The sequence below is a fragment of the Pocillopora damicornis genome, chromosome 6, assembly GCF_964200805.1.
Source record: "Pocillopora damicornis chromosome 6, jaPocDami1.2, whole genome shotgun sequence".
In the NCBI taxonomy this organism is placed as follows: Eukaryota; Metazoa; Cnidaria; class Anthozoa; order Scleractinia; family Pocilloporidae; genus Pocillopora; species Pocillopora damicornis.
The window spans coordinates 2,824,015-2,844,579 of NC_142675.1; the positions used below are offsets into that span (position 1 = coordinate 2,824,015).

A 20,565-nucleotide genomic window follows, 5' to 3' on the forward strand; every position below is an offset into this window, starting at 1 on the left:
GAAAACATGTGCAGGAGCACGGTTTTAAGATAAATTCAGGGCTGCGTTGTCCAGAGGACGACATGACATATACATACATTTGCCAAAGACCTCTCAACTAAGTCATTTGCTGGATTCTGATCTTTTTTTACCGGATATCTAATCCAGTAAACATCTTTACTAACCTCCTTACTGAGGTAACCGATCTATCGTTCATAAAAGGTCGTAAAAGACACAGGTAACCGATCTATCGTTCATAAAAGGTCGTAAAAGACAGCATAAATGAATAAACTTCTATGTTTTCAGTCACAAGTTTTCCCTTTGGAGCTCGATTCTGTTTTGGCGGGCGTTGATCACATGATCGAAATCAAGTAGACCGCTGACAACAGTAGAACTCGCGGGAAAATGAGATAAATTAGTGGAGGGTGGGGTGGAGAGGGAAAACTGTAAGCTAATGAATATCAGCGTTCTATCACAAACGCTGTAATCTGATTGGCTGTCTTATCCATAATAGTGGACGAAGGGAATAACTTTGTGTGGTCGAGCATGTTTCGTTGTTATTTTTTTTGACGGCTGATATATTTATACTAAGACAGTTGGATAATTCGATCTCGATACCTTCGTATGATGGTGGATTCGGCCTACGCCCCCGATCAAGTTTTATCAAATATCACGAGATAGAATTCTCAAGCTCATAATCTAACTGATAGGCTACAAAAGGAACTTACAACCTTGATATCTAGTAATTGGCAAATTTACATATTGCCAAGTGTTGTTTCAGAAGAGAAGTGATAATTTTGAATTCATATATCGATTCCTGTAAACTTTTTTTCGATTTTAGGCTTTTGAGCGCATTTGATAGTTTTTGGCAAGCAATAAACAAACGAAATGGCGACCCTTGTTACTAAGAATAGTGGTGGGGTGAAAGAGAAGCCAATGATAATCTTAAGAGTTTTTTCTTTTTTTTCGTTTTAGTTTCAACAAGCGGCGCCAGCGACTGGCAGGCATGCAAGGTTCACGCTGAAATAACAGAACAACCTTCGTTTTTCATAAAATTGTAATTTACAATCCTTGAACTTGAAAACAATCCGAAGATTCATTGAAAATATCACTAACTGCGAAGTGCTCGGAGTTTACAGATGTTCAGAAGCTTTTTTTGTTATGGCGTGAGATTGAGGACAAAATTGATCATTACGTTTCGTCGCGTGTGTTTTTCCTGTGTGAAGCAACAAAAGGATGCCGGCGACTGACGAAATTACAAGTTAACACGAAAATCAAATAACACCTAAACAAACAATTTAAGCCACCGATTTTCAGTGAATTTTTAAAGAAAAATTTTCTTCTAAGTTTCAAGACAATTTGAAGATTCAACATACATACAACGTACTAAAATGCGAAAGTTATACACCACAAAATTGATAAATAGGCCTGAAATGAAATTCTATCTTGTTATTGATTATACGTTGCCAAGCACGTGACTTAAATCTACCCAGGCGGAGATCTAAAATGACGGTGGCAGGCTTGGCTTAGTTATATCACTCAAAACTCGTTCCCGTTTGTCTCATTTGATAGAGAGGGAATCGTTAATGTTGTCATCAAAACAGTATTGCCTTGATTTTCTAATATTTACAATGATAGACAGTAAATTTCACTTTTCAATCACATTTACTTCCAACCTTTTCTTTTGAACCAGAAACAAAAATGATAGACGTTTAAAACACATGACATCATCCACCCTTGTTAAATGTAATAGCATGATCATTTCAATTGTAATGCCTTCTTATCCCAACGTTACTTTGTTTCTTTGCTACATTAGCGAACACTGAACTACTGCTCGTACTCTAGATATGACAATCAACCACAAAATTCTCTAAACCAGATAACATTAAATATAGTCTAAAAAATCATGTGTCAGTTCACGAGTTTGCTCACAGAGCACTTTGATTCCGATAAGGAAGAGGTTGTAAGAGCTCAACATAACAACTACAAACGATCTCCTGTTCACGTGAACTTTTGAAAGATGCGTGCAGAAAAAAATAATGGCGCTTGTTTGATATTTTGGTATTCAGAGGATGTCTCAATTAAAACTGGTGCTATCTTAACAAAAATGCCAACCTGTATAGCAGTTAAGACAAACTCCCAGTAGGTGAAACAGCAGGTAAAAAACAACAAATTTACTTAATTGTAAAACTGTAAAATCGCCTTTCGTGAATTTAACAATAGGAATTTCACCTCGTGACAATAGTTACAAATAGACCTAACACTTAAAACTAGAAAAACAGCTTAATACGTCAAATGTTTTGGTCCATTGATTTTCGGAGACTGTGGGCAAGTTTGAATTTCATTCAGATGATAAATACCGGTAATTAGTGATGTGAATTAGCTGACATATTTTTCATCACGCGCAAGGTCTCCGCTCAGCTCAAACTAATGAAATTGGATCAGTGTAAAACTAGCAGTTATGATTCAACGATAAATCTTCTAGGTTAAGTGAGCTTGTGGTCGAGATAATTCTTTAGACGTGACTTCATTAGGAAAACATGAGCGCAAGTAGTCTGAATCATTAAAACTACAACGCAAAAAAAAACCTTCCGGATGCTGTGCGACCCACGCGAATTGCGTAAGAATCATTGGTCGATGAGTTTGTTTGGATGAGAGTGTGTTTACAGAATGTGGTGTTTTAAATCATGTGTCTGACTGAGAAATATTTTATGAAAGTGACAGAGGCATTTTCCTGCCTTTAAAAAGCATCGTATAAACTCTCGAAGGTCTTGGAGAATTCTCGAGAAATTTTGCAAACCTCTAACAGCGTGTAGCGTTTTCATTACTGACTCGAAGTCTCTCGACCTTGTCTAATTTTAGATTTAGGCTTTGTAAGATCTGGTAAACACTAAGAGGTATCCTAATGCTTAATTGCAACATGTATTAGTTAACATGGTAACTTAATTGATGTTCGTAACTGAAATTACACTGAACAATCCAATTTCATCTGTCTGAGCCAAACAACTCAACTGCAACCGCAAGAACATGACCTTAAAGCTGTATTGCACAATTTTTGTTTCTATTTTCTTATTTCAGTTTAAAGAAGCAATATTTACCGATTACAAAAGCTCTCTTCATGTTTCTGACGGAATTTTAGACTTCGCTAATCTTTTCTCGTTTCCTAATTATCTACTGAACGCTACACCATTTGAATCTCTCTTCGTTTATGGAGAACAAGACTGCCTTCAAGCTTGTACAGAGAACCCTCGATGTCGATCGTTGAATTTCAAAGAAGGTTCTCAATTACATGGAAAGTTGCTCTGTGAACTCTTGGACACTGACAAATTTAAGTCGTTGAAGCTATTTGTTGCAAGTTCGGATTCTCATCACTTCGGTGTGACGGTGAGTACTCTGATAAAAAAAAGTTATTTTGTAAATATTTTTGTGTGTGTATGTGCATTTTGCTATCTAGAAAGACAGCAGGTAGTTTTGTCAGAAAGGTGCTCTATTTAATTGTTTTCAGTTTTTCTTCAAACTCGAATAAATCTACTTTTTAAAATGAAGTGTGCCCTGAATTAAAATTTAGGAAAACAAAAAAAATTTGCGTAATTTACGTTTGTGCACTGAAGTTGTCTTTATAAACCAGCCCAGTTCGTACAAGTTTGCGCAAGACATCGATAATAAACTTCGACTTAATATATTTATGGGTGTGACATTTTTCAGTTAAGTTTTTCTCACAATATCATATCATAACTTTTTACCAACGCCTTACATATAATACTTCTAATTATTTATTTATGTTATTTTGAGAAAGCTGCCTTTCTTCTATTTGAGTTATGACAAAACGAGGACAAATCGAGGAATGCTGAATGCAAATCTAAATGCATCAAAATAAATAGAATTTTTTTCATGGTGAAAAACGGAAAATTTTGTTTTACCTGCTGAATTTTGGCAATAATTCAATGCACGGATTTTAGCAAGTTTCATTAGTTTTCATTTGAGCGATATTTGCACAATGTTTTGTGTCTCGTGAAACGCATTTCCTTCCGCAAAAAATGTGTAATTTATAATTTGCCCCATGTCTTGTATTGGCCTTTTCCTTTCTTGCAATTATTTGTCAAAAAAATATAGGTGTATTCAGAAAAGCAAGTCACTGCCCTATGCTGATTGCTAAGAATCGATATCTCGACGGTAAATCGATCTGTCGCCGAACAGGATAATCGACTTTGGTGACTCCTATCGGCTATGAGAAATCATAACAATGTTACGACATTTCAGAGTTGATATGTCCTTCCCGAACTCGTTTCGCCTTCCGCTTGCCTAGCTTTGTGAGGATACCGCAACAACTCCGAGCACCTAGGAACCCAGACTTCACGTCACCCTTACTAAGTCAGATTGTTGGTTCTTACCAGGCCCCTTGCGAGCTCGATCCGTGCGAGAACGGAGGGACCTGTCACCCAGTCGAGATGGCGTACGACTTCAAATGCGCCTGCTCACCAGGTTTCTTTGGGAAGCAATGTGAGAAGTGTAAGTATGCCTGCATTTTTCAGATGGAACAAATGCTGTTGAGAAGATGGCTTGAGGAAAGCGGAATAAAACTAAGACATTTACTCCATCCTTAAATGGCTGTTTCAAAGTTGCTGGTGAGCATTTATACTCCTAGACGCAGAAAGGCACCATTGGAGTGAAGTGTTATATCTGTTACCACATAGGTTGGAATCCAGATCTCAATACTAGGAGTCCTGTTTATTTCGTTCTCTAACGGGTCGAAAGAGAATGATAAAAAAGAGGCATCATTATTTCACAGGTACTAAAAAAGGAACCTCGTGCCCAGACTCTCTTGAGGGTCCTTTAAGGGCATGTATCTCAGCAAATTTATCTTTGTCAACTTTTTATTTTAGTGGCCAAGAGCTGCGCGGAGCTGCTAGACGCTGGCTTCACAAACAATGGTGTCTACAAAATTCTTTTTAACAACTCTCAAGTGTTCGACGTTTACTGCGATCAGTCCAGCCGCGGAGGAGGTAATAACGAAAAAAACATGCCTTTATTATGCACGAAATTCCTTAGAAAAACTGCGTTCGAAGACCTATGCACGTAAGGAAGAGAAATTCTTTCCCAGTGGCGTCTTTTAGCGCAATTTTCAGTGGAGTGTCGAAAGTTATAGTGGATATCTTTTATTTTGCTTTACTTTGCTGCGTGATTGATTCTCAAATCTTGACCACTTTTTCAACAAATCAAATTTAAAATTTAAACCAATAACGCTTTGTTCACTTCTGTTTTCCTGCGCCCTTGATATTTTGCTTGTTCTGATTGGCTGTTATAACTTTGATTTCGGTTTTTACAACACTCAATCGAAAAGTTCTCTCAGATGTCCACATATGCAAGAAGTGGAGAAAGGGAGAGAGATTGCGTAGGCAACCCGTTAAACTAATTTAAGCTTGAAAGATTACATCCAAGACATTAAGAGCCTCCCTTTTCTGGTCTCACGCATACTCGCATAGCTCAAAGCCGCGGGCGCAGTGACGGTCGTGCGCAAGCGCTAATACTGTTGGCCTGCTTGCACGCTTTCCAGGTGTTGCATTTGAGACTCAAGCGCCGGGCGCATGGCGGAAAAATGCTTGGGTGTACTAAGCTCTCGTATTCCCGGAAAACAATTTATTTTGTATACAGGTTGGACAATGGTTTTCAAGGTTGTATCTGGCGTCTCGGCTAACGGTAAGAGCAGCTCGGAACTGTGGTCTTCATCGGAGACGATCAATGAAAATATATCAGAGGCAATGAACATCGATTCTTCATTCAGAGCACATTACAAGAACCGCTTTGTGCCAAACTGGCACCTTGTAAGACCCAAAGAGGTAAGTCTGTCTTAGTTTCCCATGACAAGTTCTCATTGTTATGTATAGTTGACTTATGAGTGATTCAGACAGAATTTCTCCTTCAAATATGGATACAATACCGAGCACCCGATTAATGAGAAAATTAAAAAAGTATCAGGTAGGGGCCGGGATTATTAGTTGATCCAACACTAAATTCTCCAAACTCACACCATAAGAAGTGTATGGCAGACAGAAAAGAGAATTGCTATTGAGATCTTGGAAGTAAAAGGGTTAGTAGCGACTTCTTTTGACTTGTATTCAGAATTAATTTAATGCGTAGTAAAGCAATGATCCAGTGCCGAAAGCTTTCTGGAACTGAGTAACTTTACTTCCTTTTCTTTTCTGATTGGTTTAAAAAGATTGCATTACTAAAACCATTCAGGATAACTCTAGCAGCCCTCCTTTTTTCGTATGCTCACTTTCTCGATCGTCATTATTGACCAAGAACCTCTCAGAGGGTCCTCTTAGGGACACTCGTTATACATTGTCTGGGGGGAGGGGGGGGGGAGAGAGAGAGGAAGGAATCTGGTTTTGTCACAGTGAAATTTACCTAATCCCCATAAGGCTCTTTAGTATCTTAATGATTCCCCTCACTCGCTGGCAGTCAATCGTCTAAAGTCTATATAGTCTATATAAAGTCTATACTCCGCTAGCGACAACTGATCCCCCTTAGTTTCCCCTCTCCGAAAATGTAATCCCCAAAAATCCTCTTAACCCCTCCCCCATCCTCGGAATAAAAAAAATGACTGGTCCCTTACTTTTAGGTGCAGATAGCTTTGTACAGACGGAATGGCTCAGATCTCGAGACCCTTTCTATCGTATTCAACTCTACTAGTTCTGACAACAAAAACTGGTTTTCCAAAAGTCGGATTGTTCACTCCCCCTGGACAGATTTGGAGAGCGAGTCCCAGAACATGTTTTCGATCAAGGGCTGTTGCAGAGGAAGGGATTTCTACATTTCCAGATATCATGGCAGCTGCTCGATTGATGCAGGATGGCTAGCCATTGTCTCTGATTTCTGTACATGGGAACAACGTCTTCCTGTGTTTACTCTTTTGTACAGTAACAGAACGACATACACAATTTGGAGTCAGTACGGTAAGAGGCGTGAACAAGCTATTGCCTTCTTTGATCGGGTGTTGCAAAATCACTGCTGCAAGCTAATCGAAAACCTCCTGGTGTGATTGGTCCAGAAAACTCGCGCCAATATCTCCACCAATTAGATTCAAAACAAAACCCAACCGTAATTTGATGACTCACGTTTTCCCGCGCCCTAAGCAGTTTATTTTTTTACTCTACGTTCTGATTGGCTCTCATTGACACTTCCCCTTTTTTGTAATTGGTTGTTGTGATTAATTTGCATTTGTGTTTAAGACAATCAATCGAATAGAGCTCCAAACACTGCTTTTACATTTTAGAAGCGAGCATATTCGCATTTCATTGAGGAAAGAACGGTGTTTCTCTTCCATTACAAATAAATGTACTGGTCACGTGGGAGGTTAAAGCTTTTTCTTTAAGTCGTAACTTTCGAGGAATTAGCTTATACCTTGATAGTTTAAGTGTTATCGTTACTTAGTGTTAGAGGAATAAACAGTTCTCTTCCCAGGACGTAAGAGGACTGGGAATGACGCAGTGATGAGAGCAGGCCACTGCTGTGGCCTGGGTTCAATTCCCTACTAGATGTCACAAGCAGTTTGAATATATTGTTGGTTCTCCTCCTTGCTCTGAAGGTTTTTATCGGGGTCCTCCCTCCGGGTTTTCCTCCTTCCGCGAAAAACCAACTTTCTAGATTAAAGTTTGACCAGGAAACAGTGGACAGGAAGAGCCACGTCATGGAATGTTCTCCGCTAAAAATTTGCGTTATTCGTCCTATCGAACACCAAATTACAAAACAGTACTACTTATATCACTAATAGTCATTATTTTTTATCGCACAGGAAATGTTGGAGTCGCAGATTTGTTTGTGGTGTATATTCGTTAATAATTTACTAGATGAGGTAAGTTGATTGTTATAATTGTTAGAAACAATAAATATTAAAACTGGATATGGTTTTGAATATGGTTTGCGCATGTTTAGAGATGTAGAGAGGTAAAGGACAGGGGAAGGACTCGAATGGAGACAAGCAGCCTAGGGTGGAGCTTAATGAGAAGATAGGGTCTGGATATGTGAGCTGCCAGTTGCCCCCCTCTTCCCCCCCCCCCCCGCCCCAATCTAACCGAACAATTAATTTGAGCTACTCTTTCTTGAACGTAGATGAACCAAATAAAAACCTGATATGAACATGTAACATTCAGCAAATAGAGAAGCCTTAACTATGCTCTGTTCTGTTTTAAAGCATGCAGGAAGCAGCTAAAGCACCAAAGAAGTGTAGGGAGAAACACGAGCACTTCTTGAGTCCACTACCACCGAGATGCAGAAAGCTCCATTATGATATCGCTGACCGAAACATTAAAGCCTGTTAAATATTCAAGTTAAGTTAGATATTTAGTAAGAATTTTCCAGGTAAAATAGAAATGTGTTATATTCAGTTGTACTTCAAAGACTTTAGAGTATAAATGACTGCAAATACATGAAAATCATGATATATGTGAAATGCGGTTGAAGAAACGAATATAGGAGCGATCCTCACAGATATGAATACTACAGAACTGGTAGTGAAAATAAGAACTGAAAAAATATTCAGGCCCGTACGGGTTTGAACCCAGAGGTCATGGGTTCAAATCCCGTACGGAACTTTTTCAGGTCTTATCTTCACTACTAGTTCAGTAGTATTCATAACTACAAGGATCGCTTTCATATTCGTTACTTTAAAGTATTTTCTTTTCATTAGATGCTTAAAGTAAAGAAGGATTACCGTCGTTTTTTTGATAGCATGAAACTCTACGACTGGTACAAAATAAAAAATCGATAAGGCTATGGCCGACGTCATAAGGAAATCAGTAAAACTCAAATTTTCACATTTCTTCATGAAGCTCCGCTTTTAGGCCAAATCATGATTCGTTTTTTGGAAAATCTCTTAGCTGCGGACTTTTAGCTATCAGCTGACATACCAGCCCCTCGAAGAGAATATTTAATATCATATTTGTATAATCTAAAGAAATGTAAAAGTTAGGCCACCGAAGTTTACAGTGATTTCAACTTTGCTTAACCTATCTGCTTAGGTTAATTTGTAATCAGATATATGATAAACCCTCTCCATATAAGGACATAATGAGCGTTGAAGTCTTGTGATAACAGCAGTTGTAATATTTTCAACACTGCACTTCTTGTAGCGTAAGGAAAACTAAAAACTGATTAAAAAAACGATTTTCCGTGTAAAGTGTGGTTTATGCGACTTTTGTACAGCAAAACAGTTACAACAGATATTTTGCCATTTAGGGTTATTTTAAGTTGACCCAAACTGTTTCTTTGATATACCTCATTTGTATTTTGTATTTATTTGAAAAAAATTCCAAGGATCTTATTTGTAAATAAGAAGGTTTGGGGGTTATGAAAAATGTCATAAATAACAGGGTGGGGCTGAGTTTTGCTCTAAGGTGCATGTACCTACTGGTTAATGTTAAATGTAATCCAAATAGGGATTCCTTGAAAGAAAGAATAAAGTTAAAGCTTCAGTTCTCTGTAATCCTAAAAGCTGAAACATTCAACACTTTTCTCCTAAAGAATTGTTTAAATTGAATCATAATGAAGAATATAAAAACACTTTTCTCCATTTGACTTGAGGGAAGTATTACTTATGCATTGGATTAATCAATGGATTGAGCAGCTTTATTAATAGCAATTTTTAAAGTTTTCTCTTGGCTCAAACCTCGACTTTTAATCCAGGTTTTTACCAACTGTTGATCGACAAAAAAAAGTTCTGATCGCTGGATTTTTTCCTGTGGATTCTGGAGTATATATCCTACTATAATCTAGCTTTCAGCCTAAGGCGGAGGCAAAGTTTTTCTATATATAGTTTAACTCTGAGACTTGTAAACATGCTGAACGGCAGATTTAAGACATTATCATTGCTTAACGAATATATACCACCGTAACCTCAGCGATGCCCATGTTTTCTGAGAAGAAACAAATTAGAAATCACTTTAAATTACCACACTACTCCAATATAAGCTGAAACACAAGACCAAAACATACTCAAAATGTTGCTTTTTTCAGAACATTTTCAATCTTGAATTGGGAATTAAATTTTTGAATCCCCTTCGAAAGTGCCGTCATTTAATTGAGTGAGGTGCAAGATAATTTTTTTCATCAACAGAGTTGATAATTTGAATTGGCCACCGTAAAGAGTTCCTGAAGCTGACGTTTCGAGTGTCAGCCCTTCGTCAGAGCGAAGGCCTGAAATTATACGCGTGATTTCAGAAAGTTTCTTCCATTTTCCTGCAATCTGATCAGTTACCTTAAACAAGGCTTGAAATCTAAGTTGTTGTTGTTTTTAAGCAAGTCTTTCTCATCGGTTGGGAAAAACATGCGACTGATTTAGAGCAAAAAATTGTGCGCTTCGTGAATTAACTGCACCAGTGAGAGCCGCTAAGATTGCAAGGATCACCAGGGATTTCAAAATGGATGTTTTCGACAGGTAAATTGACAATTACCAGCTCCCTTCATTTCCCCTTACCTGTGCGTGAGAAGGAAGTATAGGTCGTCAGTTTAGTGCACAATGTGGTTGATTCCGTATATTTTCCCCTCCCAGTCACAATTTGTGGACGTTGTGGCGAGCCATCCTACATCTTCAGAACAACCTCCATGGTTCCTGATGATATAGACGTCTCTTTTAGTACAGCAGCCTTTGACAGAGATGAGATGATGTGGTTCACTATTGAGATCTGCCCAGGGAGAGTCAGTGACGCGAGTTTCTGGGAACCGGTTGACTTTGTCAGAGCTTGTAGAGTTAAAGACAATGGTAAGATCTTCTGTGCCTCCTGTGAATAGCAATATTCCTATTCACTTCATGCTACGGAAACTGGGATAAGCTTCCTTACGGTGTAGTCACATTCTATTGGGGAGTAGTAAGGATACTTCAACTTGCATTACACTACAGCTGAACTGGAGTGGAAGCTGCACCAGTTGTTCTTGTTTGCAGACTCGACCTTTCAATGACAACGATACTTGATTTCCTCTCGTCACTGTCCTAATATTATTATCGTTTTAAAAGACATGAAAGCCTAAAAAACTGTGTAGATTCCCTGATCTCTGCAACGAAAGTTTCATTCATAACTAAGACGCCACTCAACAACCCCAAAATAATTATCGCCAAAAAATTACAGTCCGATGTTGAGGATCAGCGTGTCACGGGTAATTTAAAACATACAAGCACAATGGATTGAGTTCTCACTGCATCTAAGTTGAGATATCTTGAACTTGATTTGTACTCGGCGATTTTTAGCCGATTCAAACGCATTTAAAAGCCATCTGGAAGACATTAGAGTGATATCCACATTGTATAAGACGACGATAGACTTTTAAAGAAGGTCGAAAACATGTGTAGGAGCATGGTTTGAATATAAATTCAGAGCTGCTTTGTCCAGAGGACGAAAGGACATATTCATACATAAAGACCTCCTAACTAAGTCGTTTGCAGGATTCCGCCCTTTTTGTACTCCATATCTAATCCAGCAAACATCTTTACTAACCTCCTTACTCAGATAACCAATTTATCGTTCATAAAAGGTCGTAAAATACAGCATAAATGGATAAACCTCCATGTTTTAAGTCACAAGTTTTCCCTTCGGAGCTCGATTCTATTTTGGCGGGCATTGATCACATGATCGAAATCAAGTAGACCGCTGACAACAATAGAACTCGCAGGAAAATGAGATAAGTTAGGGTGGGGGTGGGGTGAGAAGGGAAAATTGTAAACTGATGAATATCAGTGTTCCATCAAAAATTCTTCAGTCTGATTGGCTCTCTTATCCTTAATAGTGGATGAAGAGAATAATCTGACTTTGTGTCTAAATTAGAGCCTGTTTCGTTGTTATTACTTGGACGGCTGATGTATTTATATCAAGACAGTTTAATAACCCGCTCTCGATCTCTACGTATGGTTCGCCCTTACCAACTTTGTATCAAATATTACGCGATAGAATTCTCAAGCACATAATCTAAATGATAGGTTACAAAAGGAACTTACACCGTTGATGTTTGGTAATTTGGCAAATTTACATATTGCCATATGGCGTTTCAGTTGAAGAGCAACAAGAACATAACAACTACAAACGATCTCCTGTTCACGTGAAGTTTTGAAATGCGTACGGAAAAAATAATGGTGCTAGTTTGATATTTTGGTATTGAGAGGATGTCTCAGTTAAAACTAATGCTAAGACAAACTCGCACGTAGGTGAAACAGGTGATAATAAACAACTAATATACTTAATTGTAAAACTGTCAAACTGCCTTTAGTGAATTTAATAACAATATACCACCTCATGACAATAGTTACAAATAGGCCTCACACCTTACTTAGAAAAACAGCTTATTAGTTCAAATGTTTTGGTCCATTAATTTTTATTCAGATGATAAATATCAGCAATTAGTGATGTAAATTAGCTGACATACTTTTCATCACGAATTGCACTCGAAATCATGTGATTACCTGTACAAACATGAGCAAAAGTAGTCAAAATCATTAATAACTACAACGGATGTAAAACTTGCGGATGCTGTGCGACCCACGCGAATTGCGTGAGAATCATCACCACTCGTTCACCTGCTCTCAGTTAATGGGAGCTTCTTATATCATTAACAACTGACTCAAAATTGGCTAAAAACCCGCTATCTGTATTCAGAAAAGAAAGTCACTGCCTTGGTTGCAAAGAATCGATACCGCTATAACCCGTTATATGCTAATAAGTATTAACATAACACTCAAGTATTTTTATGAAATATTTAAGATATTATGCGCGCTTTCATTGGTCGATAAGTGTGTTTGGATGAGAATGTGTTCACACAATGTGGTGTTTAAGTCGTGTGTCTTACTGAGAAATATTTTAGAAAGTCACGAAAGCATTTTCCTGCCTTCACAAAGCCTTCTGTAAACTCTCGAAGGTCTTGGAGAATTCTCGAAAAATTTTGCAATCCTCTAACAGCGTGTCGGGGTTTCATTACTGTCTGTATGGCTCTCGACCTCGTTTAAGTTTTCATTTAGGTTTGTAAACACGGTAAAAATTATCCTTATGCTTAATTATAAACAATCTTTGTTACCATGGTAATTTAATTAATGTTCTTGGCTGAGATTACATTGAACAGTCCAATTTCATCTGTCTAAATCGAACAACTCGACTGCAACTGCAAAAACATGACCTTTAAGCTGTATTGCACAATTTTTGTTTCTATTTTCTTATTTCAGTTTAAAGAAGCAATATTTACCGATTACAAAAGCTCTGTCGATGTTTCTAACGGAATTTTAAGCTTTGCCAATCTTTTCTCGTTTCCTAATTATCTACTGAACGCTACACCATTTGAATCTCTCTTCGTTTATGGAGAACAAGACTGCCTTCAAGCTTGTACAGAGAACCCTCGATGTCGGTCGTTGAATTTCAAAGGTTCTAAAGTACGTGGAAAATTTCTCTGTAACCTCTTAGATACTGACAAATTTAAGTCGTTGAAGCTATTTTGTGCAACTTTGGATTTTCATCACTTCAGCTTGACGGTGAGTATTTTGATAAAAAAATCCTTTTGTAAATACTTTTGTGTGTGCATGTCCGTTGTGCTATCTATAAAGACAGCATGTAGTTTTGTTAGAAAGGATCTCTATCTATTTTTTTGGAAAAATTGTTTAATTCATCTGCTACTATATAATTATTTTTAGTTTTTCTTCAAACTTGAATAAACCTACTTTTTAAAATAAAGTGCACCCTGAATTAAAATTTTAGGAAACCGAAAAAAAAATTGCGCAATTTACGTATATGCTCTGAGGTTCTTCCTATAAACCAGTCCAGTTCGCATTTGTGCAAGACATAGATAACAAACTTCGAGTTAATATCTTTATGGATGCGAGATTTTTCGGTTAAGTTTTTTTTAACAACATCATTTCTCTAACGTTAGACCAACGCCATATGTGTAATACGTTTCGTTCGGATTTGATTAATTATTTATGTTATTTTGAAAAAGCTGTCTTTCTTCCATTTGACATTATGATAAAACGTGAGCAGAGTGAACAATGCTGACTGCAAATCTAGTTATAAATGCATCAAAATAAATTGACATTTGTGATGGCGAAAAAGGGAAAATTTTCTTTTAGCTGCTGAATTTTGCAATTACTCAACGGCCCCGTTTTTAGCAGGTTTCATTATTTTTCATTACAGCGATATTTGTACAATGTGTTGACTCACGAATCGCATTTTCTTCCTAAACTGCAAATAATGTATAATTTATAATTTGCCTCATGTCTTGTATTTGGCCTTCTCCTTTTTTCCAATTATTTGTCAAAAAAAATAAATAGCTGTATTCAGAAAAGAAAGTCACTGCCTTTGTTGCAAAGAATCGATATCTCGCCGGTAGATCGATGTATTGTCGAACAGGAAAATCGACCTCAGTGACTGCTATCGGCCACGAGAAATCAGCACGATGTTACGAAATTTCAGAGTTCCCGAACCTGTTTCGCCTTCCGCTTGCCTAGCTTTGTGAGGATACCACAACAACTCTGAGCCCTTGGGAACCCAGACTTCCGTCACCCTCACCTAAGTCAGATTTTTGTTTCTCTCCAGGCCCCGTGCGAGCTCAATCCGTGCGAGAATGGAGGGACCTGTCACCCAGTCGAGATGGCGTACGACTTCAAATGCGCCTGCCCACCAGGTTTCTTTGGGAAGCAATGTGAGAAGTGTAAGTATGCCTGCATATTTCAGATGGAGCAAATGCTGTTGAGAAGATGGCTCGAGGAAAGCGGAATAAAAATAGGATATTTACTCCATCCTTACATGGCTGCTTCAAAGATGCTGGTGAGCATTTATTCTCCTAGATGGGGAGAGGCACCATTGGAGAAAAGTGTTCTATCTGTTACCACATGGGTTCGAATCCACATCTTAAGACTAGGAGCCCTCTTAAAAAAGGAGCTACAACTTTATTCTGTTTTCTGACGGGACGAAAGAGAATGATAAAAAAAGAGGTATTACTATTCCACAGATATTAAGAGGAACTTCGTGCCTAGTAAGGGAATTTATCTTAGCAAATTTGTGTCTTGTCAACTTTTTATTTTAGCGGCCAAGAGCTGCACGGAGCTGATGGACGCTGGCTTCACAAACAATGGTGTCTACAAAATTCTTTTTAACAATTCCCAAGTGTTCGACGTGTACTGCGATCAGTCCAGCCGCGGAGGAGGTAATATTAAAAAAAAAATTTACCTTATTATGCACGACCGCATTTGAAGACCTATGCGCTTAAAGAAGAGAAGTGTTCTTTTCATCGGCATCTTTTGGCGCAATTTTGAGTAGATTATCGAAAGTCATCATGGATATCTTTTATTTTGCTTTACTTTTCTGCGTAATTGGTCCTCAGATCTTACGCCACTTTTTCAACCAATCAGATTCAAAATTAAACCAATCACGCTTTGATCACTTTTGTTCTCCTACGCCCTAGATTTTTTGCTTGTTTTCATGATGCACTTTCGTTATCCCTTTGAGCTATTTCCCCCCACCCCTCTTCGTTCTTTGATTGGCCGCCAAAACTTTGATTTCGGTTTTTTTTTTTTCGACACTCAATCGAAAAAGTTCTCTCAGATGTCCAGATATGTAAGAAGTGGAGAAAGAGAGAGAGATTGCATAGGCAACCCATCAAGCTAATTTTTAAGCATGAAAGATGACACCCAAGACATGAAAAGCCTCCCTTTCTGGTGCATTTCAGACTCTAGCGCCGGGCGCATGGCGGAAAACTGCTTGGGTGTACTAAGCTCTAGTATTCGCGGAAAACAATTTATTTTGTATACAGGTTGGACGATGGTTTTCAAGGTTGTATCTGGCGTCTCGGCTAACGGTAGAAGTAGCTCACAACTGTGGTCTTCATCGGAGACGATCAATGAAGATAGATCAAAGGCACTGAACATCGATTCTTCCTTCAAAGCACATTACAAGAACCGCTTTGTGCCAAATTGGCACCTTGCAAAACCCAAAGAGGTAAGTCTGTCTTAGTCGCCCATGACAAGTTCTTATTGACTTATGAGTGACTCAGACATAACTTCTCCTTGAAATATGGATACAATACCACGTACCCAAGTGATGAGAAAATTAAAAAAGCATCAGTTAACGAGCGGGATTATTAGTCGATCCAACACCAAATTCTCCAAACTCACATCATGTATGGCAGACAGTAAGGAGAATTACTAATGAGATCTCGATATTGAAAGGGTTATCAAACACTTCTTATGACGTGTATTCAGAATCCATTTAATGCGCTTTGATGCATAGTAAAGCAATGGTCCAGTGCCGAAAATGAGCTGGACCTGAGAAACTTTACCTCATTTATATTCCATTTTCTGATTGGTTTAAAAAGATCGCATCATCTATGTTGCCAATCAGATTTAAAACTGAAACCATTTTAGAAATCTGTACCAGTCCCCCTTTTCTTCTCATGGTCACTTTTTCCATCGCCATTATTGACCGAGAACCTCTCAGAGGGTCCTCTTGGGGGTGGGGGGGGGGGGAGGGGGAGGGGGAAGAGTGAGAGAGAGAGAGGAATTTGGTTGTCACGATAAAATTAACCTAATCCCTTATAAGGCTCTGTAGAATTTTGATGATTCCCATGTCTAAAGTCTCTCCTTTACTCTCCATTTACTAGTCCCTTACCGATGTAATTTGTTTTTTGTAGGTGCAGATAGCTTTGTACAGACGGAATGGCTCAGATCTCGAGACCCTTTCTATCGTATTCAACTCGACTAATTCTGACGACAAAAACTGGTTTTCTAAAAGTCGGGTCGTTCACTCCCCTTGGACAGATTTGAAAAACGAGACCCCGAACGTCTTCTCGATCAAGGGCTGTTGCAATGGAAGGGATTTCTACATTTCCAAAAGTCATGGCGGCTGCCTGAATGATGGAGGATGGCTGGCCATTATCTCTAGTGACTGTGAATGGGAAAAACGTTTTCCTGCTTTTACTGCTTTGTACAGTAACAGGATGAATTACATAAATTGGAATCATTACGGTAAGATTCGCGAACAAGCCATTGTATTCTTTAGTCGAGTGTTGCAAAATCACTGCTGCAGGCTGATCAAAAACCTCGCAGTGTGATTGGTCCGGAAAACTCGCGCCACTATCTCAACCAATCAGATTCAAATCAAAAACCAACCGTAACTTGATGACTCGCGTTTTCCCGCGCTCCAAGCAGTTTTTTTTACTCCACGTTCTGATTGGCTTCTGCTAAAACTTCCCCTTCGATGCAGTTGGTTGCTGTGATTACTTTGTATTTCTGTTTAGGACCTTCAATCAAAAAGACCTCCAAAACACCGCTTTCGCATTTTAGATGCGAGCGTATTCGCATTTTATTGAGGAAAGAGTAGTGTTTTTCGGCCTTTGCAAATAGATGTATCAGTCACGTGGGAGGTTAAAACTTTTAATTGGAGTTTTTACTTTCGAGGATTTAGCTTATGTCCTTATTTCAATTTTATCGCTACTTAGCGTTGGAGGAAAGTCAGTTCTACTCCCAGGACGTTAGGGGACTGGGGATGGCTTTGTCCTCTCACCTCTCTGGCCTGGGTACGATTCCCTGGCCTGGTGTCAACTTACTCCAGAGTTTTTTCTCGGGGTCCTTCGGTCTTTCTCCCTCCGCAAAAAACCAACATTCTTAATTAAGAATTTGACCTGAAAAAAGTGAACAGGAATAGCTACCTTTTTATATTATGGAACACAAAATTACAAAACTAATAGTACTATTTATATCACTAAAAACGATACTCATTATTTTTTAATCGCGCAGGAAATGTTGCAGTCGCAGATTTGTTTGTGGTGTATATTCGTTAATAATTTGCCGGATAAGGTAAGTTTATTATTATAATTATTTGAAACAATTTTTTTTTATCTCCATCCAGCTTAGGGTGGAGCTTAGGAAGAAGAGGGGGTCTAGATATGTGCAATCCCCTTTAATGAGTTGCCCCCTCTTCCCTCCCACCCCCCGCCCCCCACCTAACCGAACAATTAATTTGAGCTACTCTTTTATTGAACGTAGATAAACCAAATCAAAACGTGATATGAACATATAACATTTAATAAATAGAGAAGCCTTAACTATGCTCTGTTCTGTTGTAAAGCATGAAGGAAGCAGCTAAAGCACAAAAGAAGTGCACTTCTTGAGTTCACTGCCACCAAGATACAGAGAGCTTCATTATGATCTCTGCCAGGCTTCGGTTCATATGTGACACAGGTCATGCATGATATGTACAATGAGCTATCACGATACATAGGGACAAAACGATTTTTATTCAAAACTCATTACAACATTTTTCTCTCCTAGATATCGCCGACTGAGGTAGAAACATTAAAGCCTGTTAAATATTTAAGTTAAGTTATATATTAAGTAAGAATTTGCAAGGTAAATAAGAAATGTGTTATATTCAGTTGTACTTCAAAGACTGTAGAGTATAGATGACTGCAAATACATAAAAATCATATATATGTGAACTGCGGTTGAAGAGACGATTATGAAAGCAGTCCTCGCAGATATGAATACTACTGAACTAGTAGTGAAAATACGACCTGAGGTCATGGGTCAGAGGTCATGGGTTCAAATCCCGTAAGGGCCTGAATTTTTTTCAGGCCTTATTTTCACTACTAGTTCAGTAGTATTCATAACCGCGAGGATCGCTTTCATATTCGTTACTTGAAAGTATTTTCTTTTTATTGGATGCTTAAAGTAAAGAAGGATTACTGTAGTTTTTTTGATAGCATGTAACTCTATGACTGCTACAAAATAAAAAATTGATAAGGCTATGGTCGACGCCTCAAGGAAATCAGTAGAACTCCAAAATTTCACATTTCCTCACGAAGCTTCGCTTCTCGGCCAATCTTTGGAGAATCTCTCAGCCGCTGGACTTTTAGTTATCAGCGGACATGCCAACCCCTTGGAGAGAATATGTAAAATCATATGGGTATAATTCAAAGAAATGTAAAAGCTAAGTCACCGAAGTTTACAGTGATTTCAATTTTGCTTAACGTATCTGCCTGTTATTTTGTAATCAGATATATGATAAACCCTATCCATATTAGGACATCATAAGCATTGAAGTCTTGTGATAACAGCAGTTTCAATATTTTCAACACTGCACTTCTTGTAGCCTAAGGAAGACTAAAAACTGATTAAAAACGATTTTCCGTGTTAAGTGTGGTTTATGTGACTTTCATACAGCAAAAAAGTTACAACAAATTTTTTTCTGCTGTTTAGAGCTAGCCCAAACCGTTTCTTTGATATACCTATTTTGTACTTAGTTGACAAAATTCCAAGGATCATATTTGTAAACAAAAATGTCATAAATAACAGGGTGGGGCTAAGTTTTGCTCTGAGGTGCATGTACCTACCGGTTAATGTTAAAGGTAATCCAAATAGGGATTTCTTGAAAAAAAGAATCAAGTTGAAGTTTCAGTTCTCTGTTATCCTAAAAGCTGAAACATATAAACACTTTTCTCCCAAAGAATTTTGTAAATTGACTCATAACGAAGAATGTAAAAGCACTTTTCTCTATTTGACTTAAGGAAAGTATTACTTATGTATTAGTTGAATTAATAGATTGAGCAGCTTTGTAGTACTTTTGAAAATTTTCCCTTGGCTTAAACCTCGACTTCCAATCCAGGCTTTTTACCAACTGTTGATTCGACAGGTAACCAACAGGTTAGCGACAGGTGGTGAAATAGCTTTATTAGACACTATATTAACGTTTTATAAAACTGACCAAGCATAGATGTGTATTTTTGCAAAACTTATCATAAATGATTGAAATTCCTCAAAATGCCACTAAAATCTAAAAGGCACGACAACATTCGCTTGTAACAGCAATTTACATTTTTCAAATCCCTCTTAATCGTACAAATAATTTACAACTCTGACTCCTACTTTGCATCATTTGCTTTTGACAATTGTCTGTATGATCTTCAATTCACTTCTTAATTCATAATTAGAAGAATTTGGTGTTAAATCAAGGTGACAACTTTCGATAATTTTTAGGATTTTCATTACCTTTTTGCTGAATATTATATGGATATTATACCGAGAAGTTACATGTTAATCACTTTTTAAAACTGTAAAATGGTCTTTAAAGAATTTAATAACAAGAATTCCACTTGATGACAATAGTCACAAATATACCTAAAACTTAAAACTAGAAAAACAGCTTAAGTTTGAATTTCTTTCAGATGATAAATACCGGTAATTAGTGAAGTGAATTAGCTGGCATACTCAAACTGATGAGATTTGATCAATGTAAAACTAGCAGCCATGATTCAACGATAAGTCTTCTAAGTTGAATGAGCTTGTGGTCGAGATGATTATTTAGAAGTGACTTCATTAGAGAGGAAAACATTAGCGCACGTAGTCTAAATCATTAAAAACTGCAACGCTGGGATGTGAAACTTGCGGACGCTGTGCGACCCACGCGTATTGCGTAACAATAATCACCACTCGTTTATCTGCCCTTAGTTCATGGGAGTCATTTACATTATTAATTACTGACTTAAAATTGGAAAAAAAGCTGTTTTTTATGCTAATAAGCATTACGTTACGTTAAACATAACATTCAAGTATTTTTATGAAATATT

At 37.9% G+C, this 20,565-nt stretch overlaps 2 protein-coding genes across 2 annotated transcripts; both read left to right on the forward strand.

Moving 5' to 3' along the window:
* The first annotated feature begins 2,597 nt into the window (after nucleotides 1-2,597).
* On the forward strand, nucleotides 2,598-9,157 carry LOC113677744 (uncharacterized). The gene is made up of 7 exons (XM_089210150.1): nucleotides 2,598-3,363; nucleotides 4,374-4,488; nucleotides 4,863-4,982; nucleotides 5,632-5,816; nucleotides 6,602-6,935; nucleotides 7,775-7,834; nucleotides 8,174-9,157. Exons 1-6 carry the CDS (start codon nucleotides 3,007-3,009, stop codon nucleotides 7,816-7,818), a joined length of 1,155 nt encoding a protein of 384 aa, XP_089066276.1. The 5' UTR covers nucleotides 2,598-3,006; the 3' UTR covers nucleotides 7,819-7,834; nucleotides 8,174-9,157.
* A 3,893-nt stretch (nucleotides 9,158-13,050) lies between these two features.
* Nucleotides 13,051-19,493, forward strand: LOC149043456 (uncharacterized). The gene is made up of 7 exons (XM_089210152.1): nucleotides 13,051-13,483; nucleotides 14,541-14,655; nucleotides 15,031-15,150; nucleotides 15,757-15,941; nucleotides 16,633-16,966; nucleotides 17,738-17,797; nucleotides 18,272-19,493. Exons 1-6 carry the CDS (start codon nucleotides 13,130-13,132, stop codon nucleotides 17,779-17,781), a joined length of 1,152 nt encoding a protein of 383 aa, XP_089066278.1. The 5' UTR covers nucleotides 13,051-13,129; the 3' UTR covers nucleotides 17,782-17,797; nucleotides 18,272-19,493.
* The last annotated feature ends 1,072 nt before the right edge of the window (nucleotides 19,494-20,565 follow it).

What these genes read in the sequence shown, in the direction of transcription:
- LOC113677744 (XM_089210150.1), top strand. Translation starts at nt 3,007, where the DNA reads ATGACCTTAAAGCTGTATTGCACAATTTTTGTTTCTATTTTCTTATTT. An exon ending in TGGGAAGCAATGTGAGAAGT is followed by an intron (nt 4,489 to 4,862) that starts GTAAGTATGCCT and finishes TTTTTATTTTAG; the next exon opens with TGGCCAAGAGCTGCGCGGAG. An exon ending in TCAGTCCAGCCGCGGAGGAG is followed by an intron (nt 4,983 to 5,631) that starts GTAATAACGAAA and finishes TTTTGTATACAG; the next exon opens with GTTGGACAATGGTTTTCAAG.
- LOC149043456 (XM_089210152.1), top strand. Translation starts at nt 13,130, where the DNA reads ATGACCTTTAAGCTGTATTGCACAATTTTTGTTTCTATTTTCTTATTT. An exon ending in TCAGTCCAGCCGCGGAGGAG is followed by an intron (nt 15,151 to 15,756) that starts GTAATATTAAAA and finishes TTTTGTATACAG; the next exon opens with GTTGGACGATGGTTTTCAAG. An exon ending in ACCTTGCAAAACCCAAAGAG is followed by an intron (nt 15,942 to 16,632) that starts GTAAGTCTGTCT and finishes TGTTTTTTGTAG; the next exon opens with GTGCAGATAGCTTTGTACAG.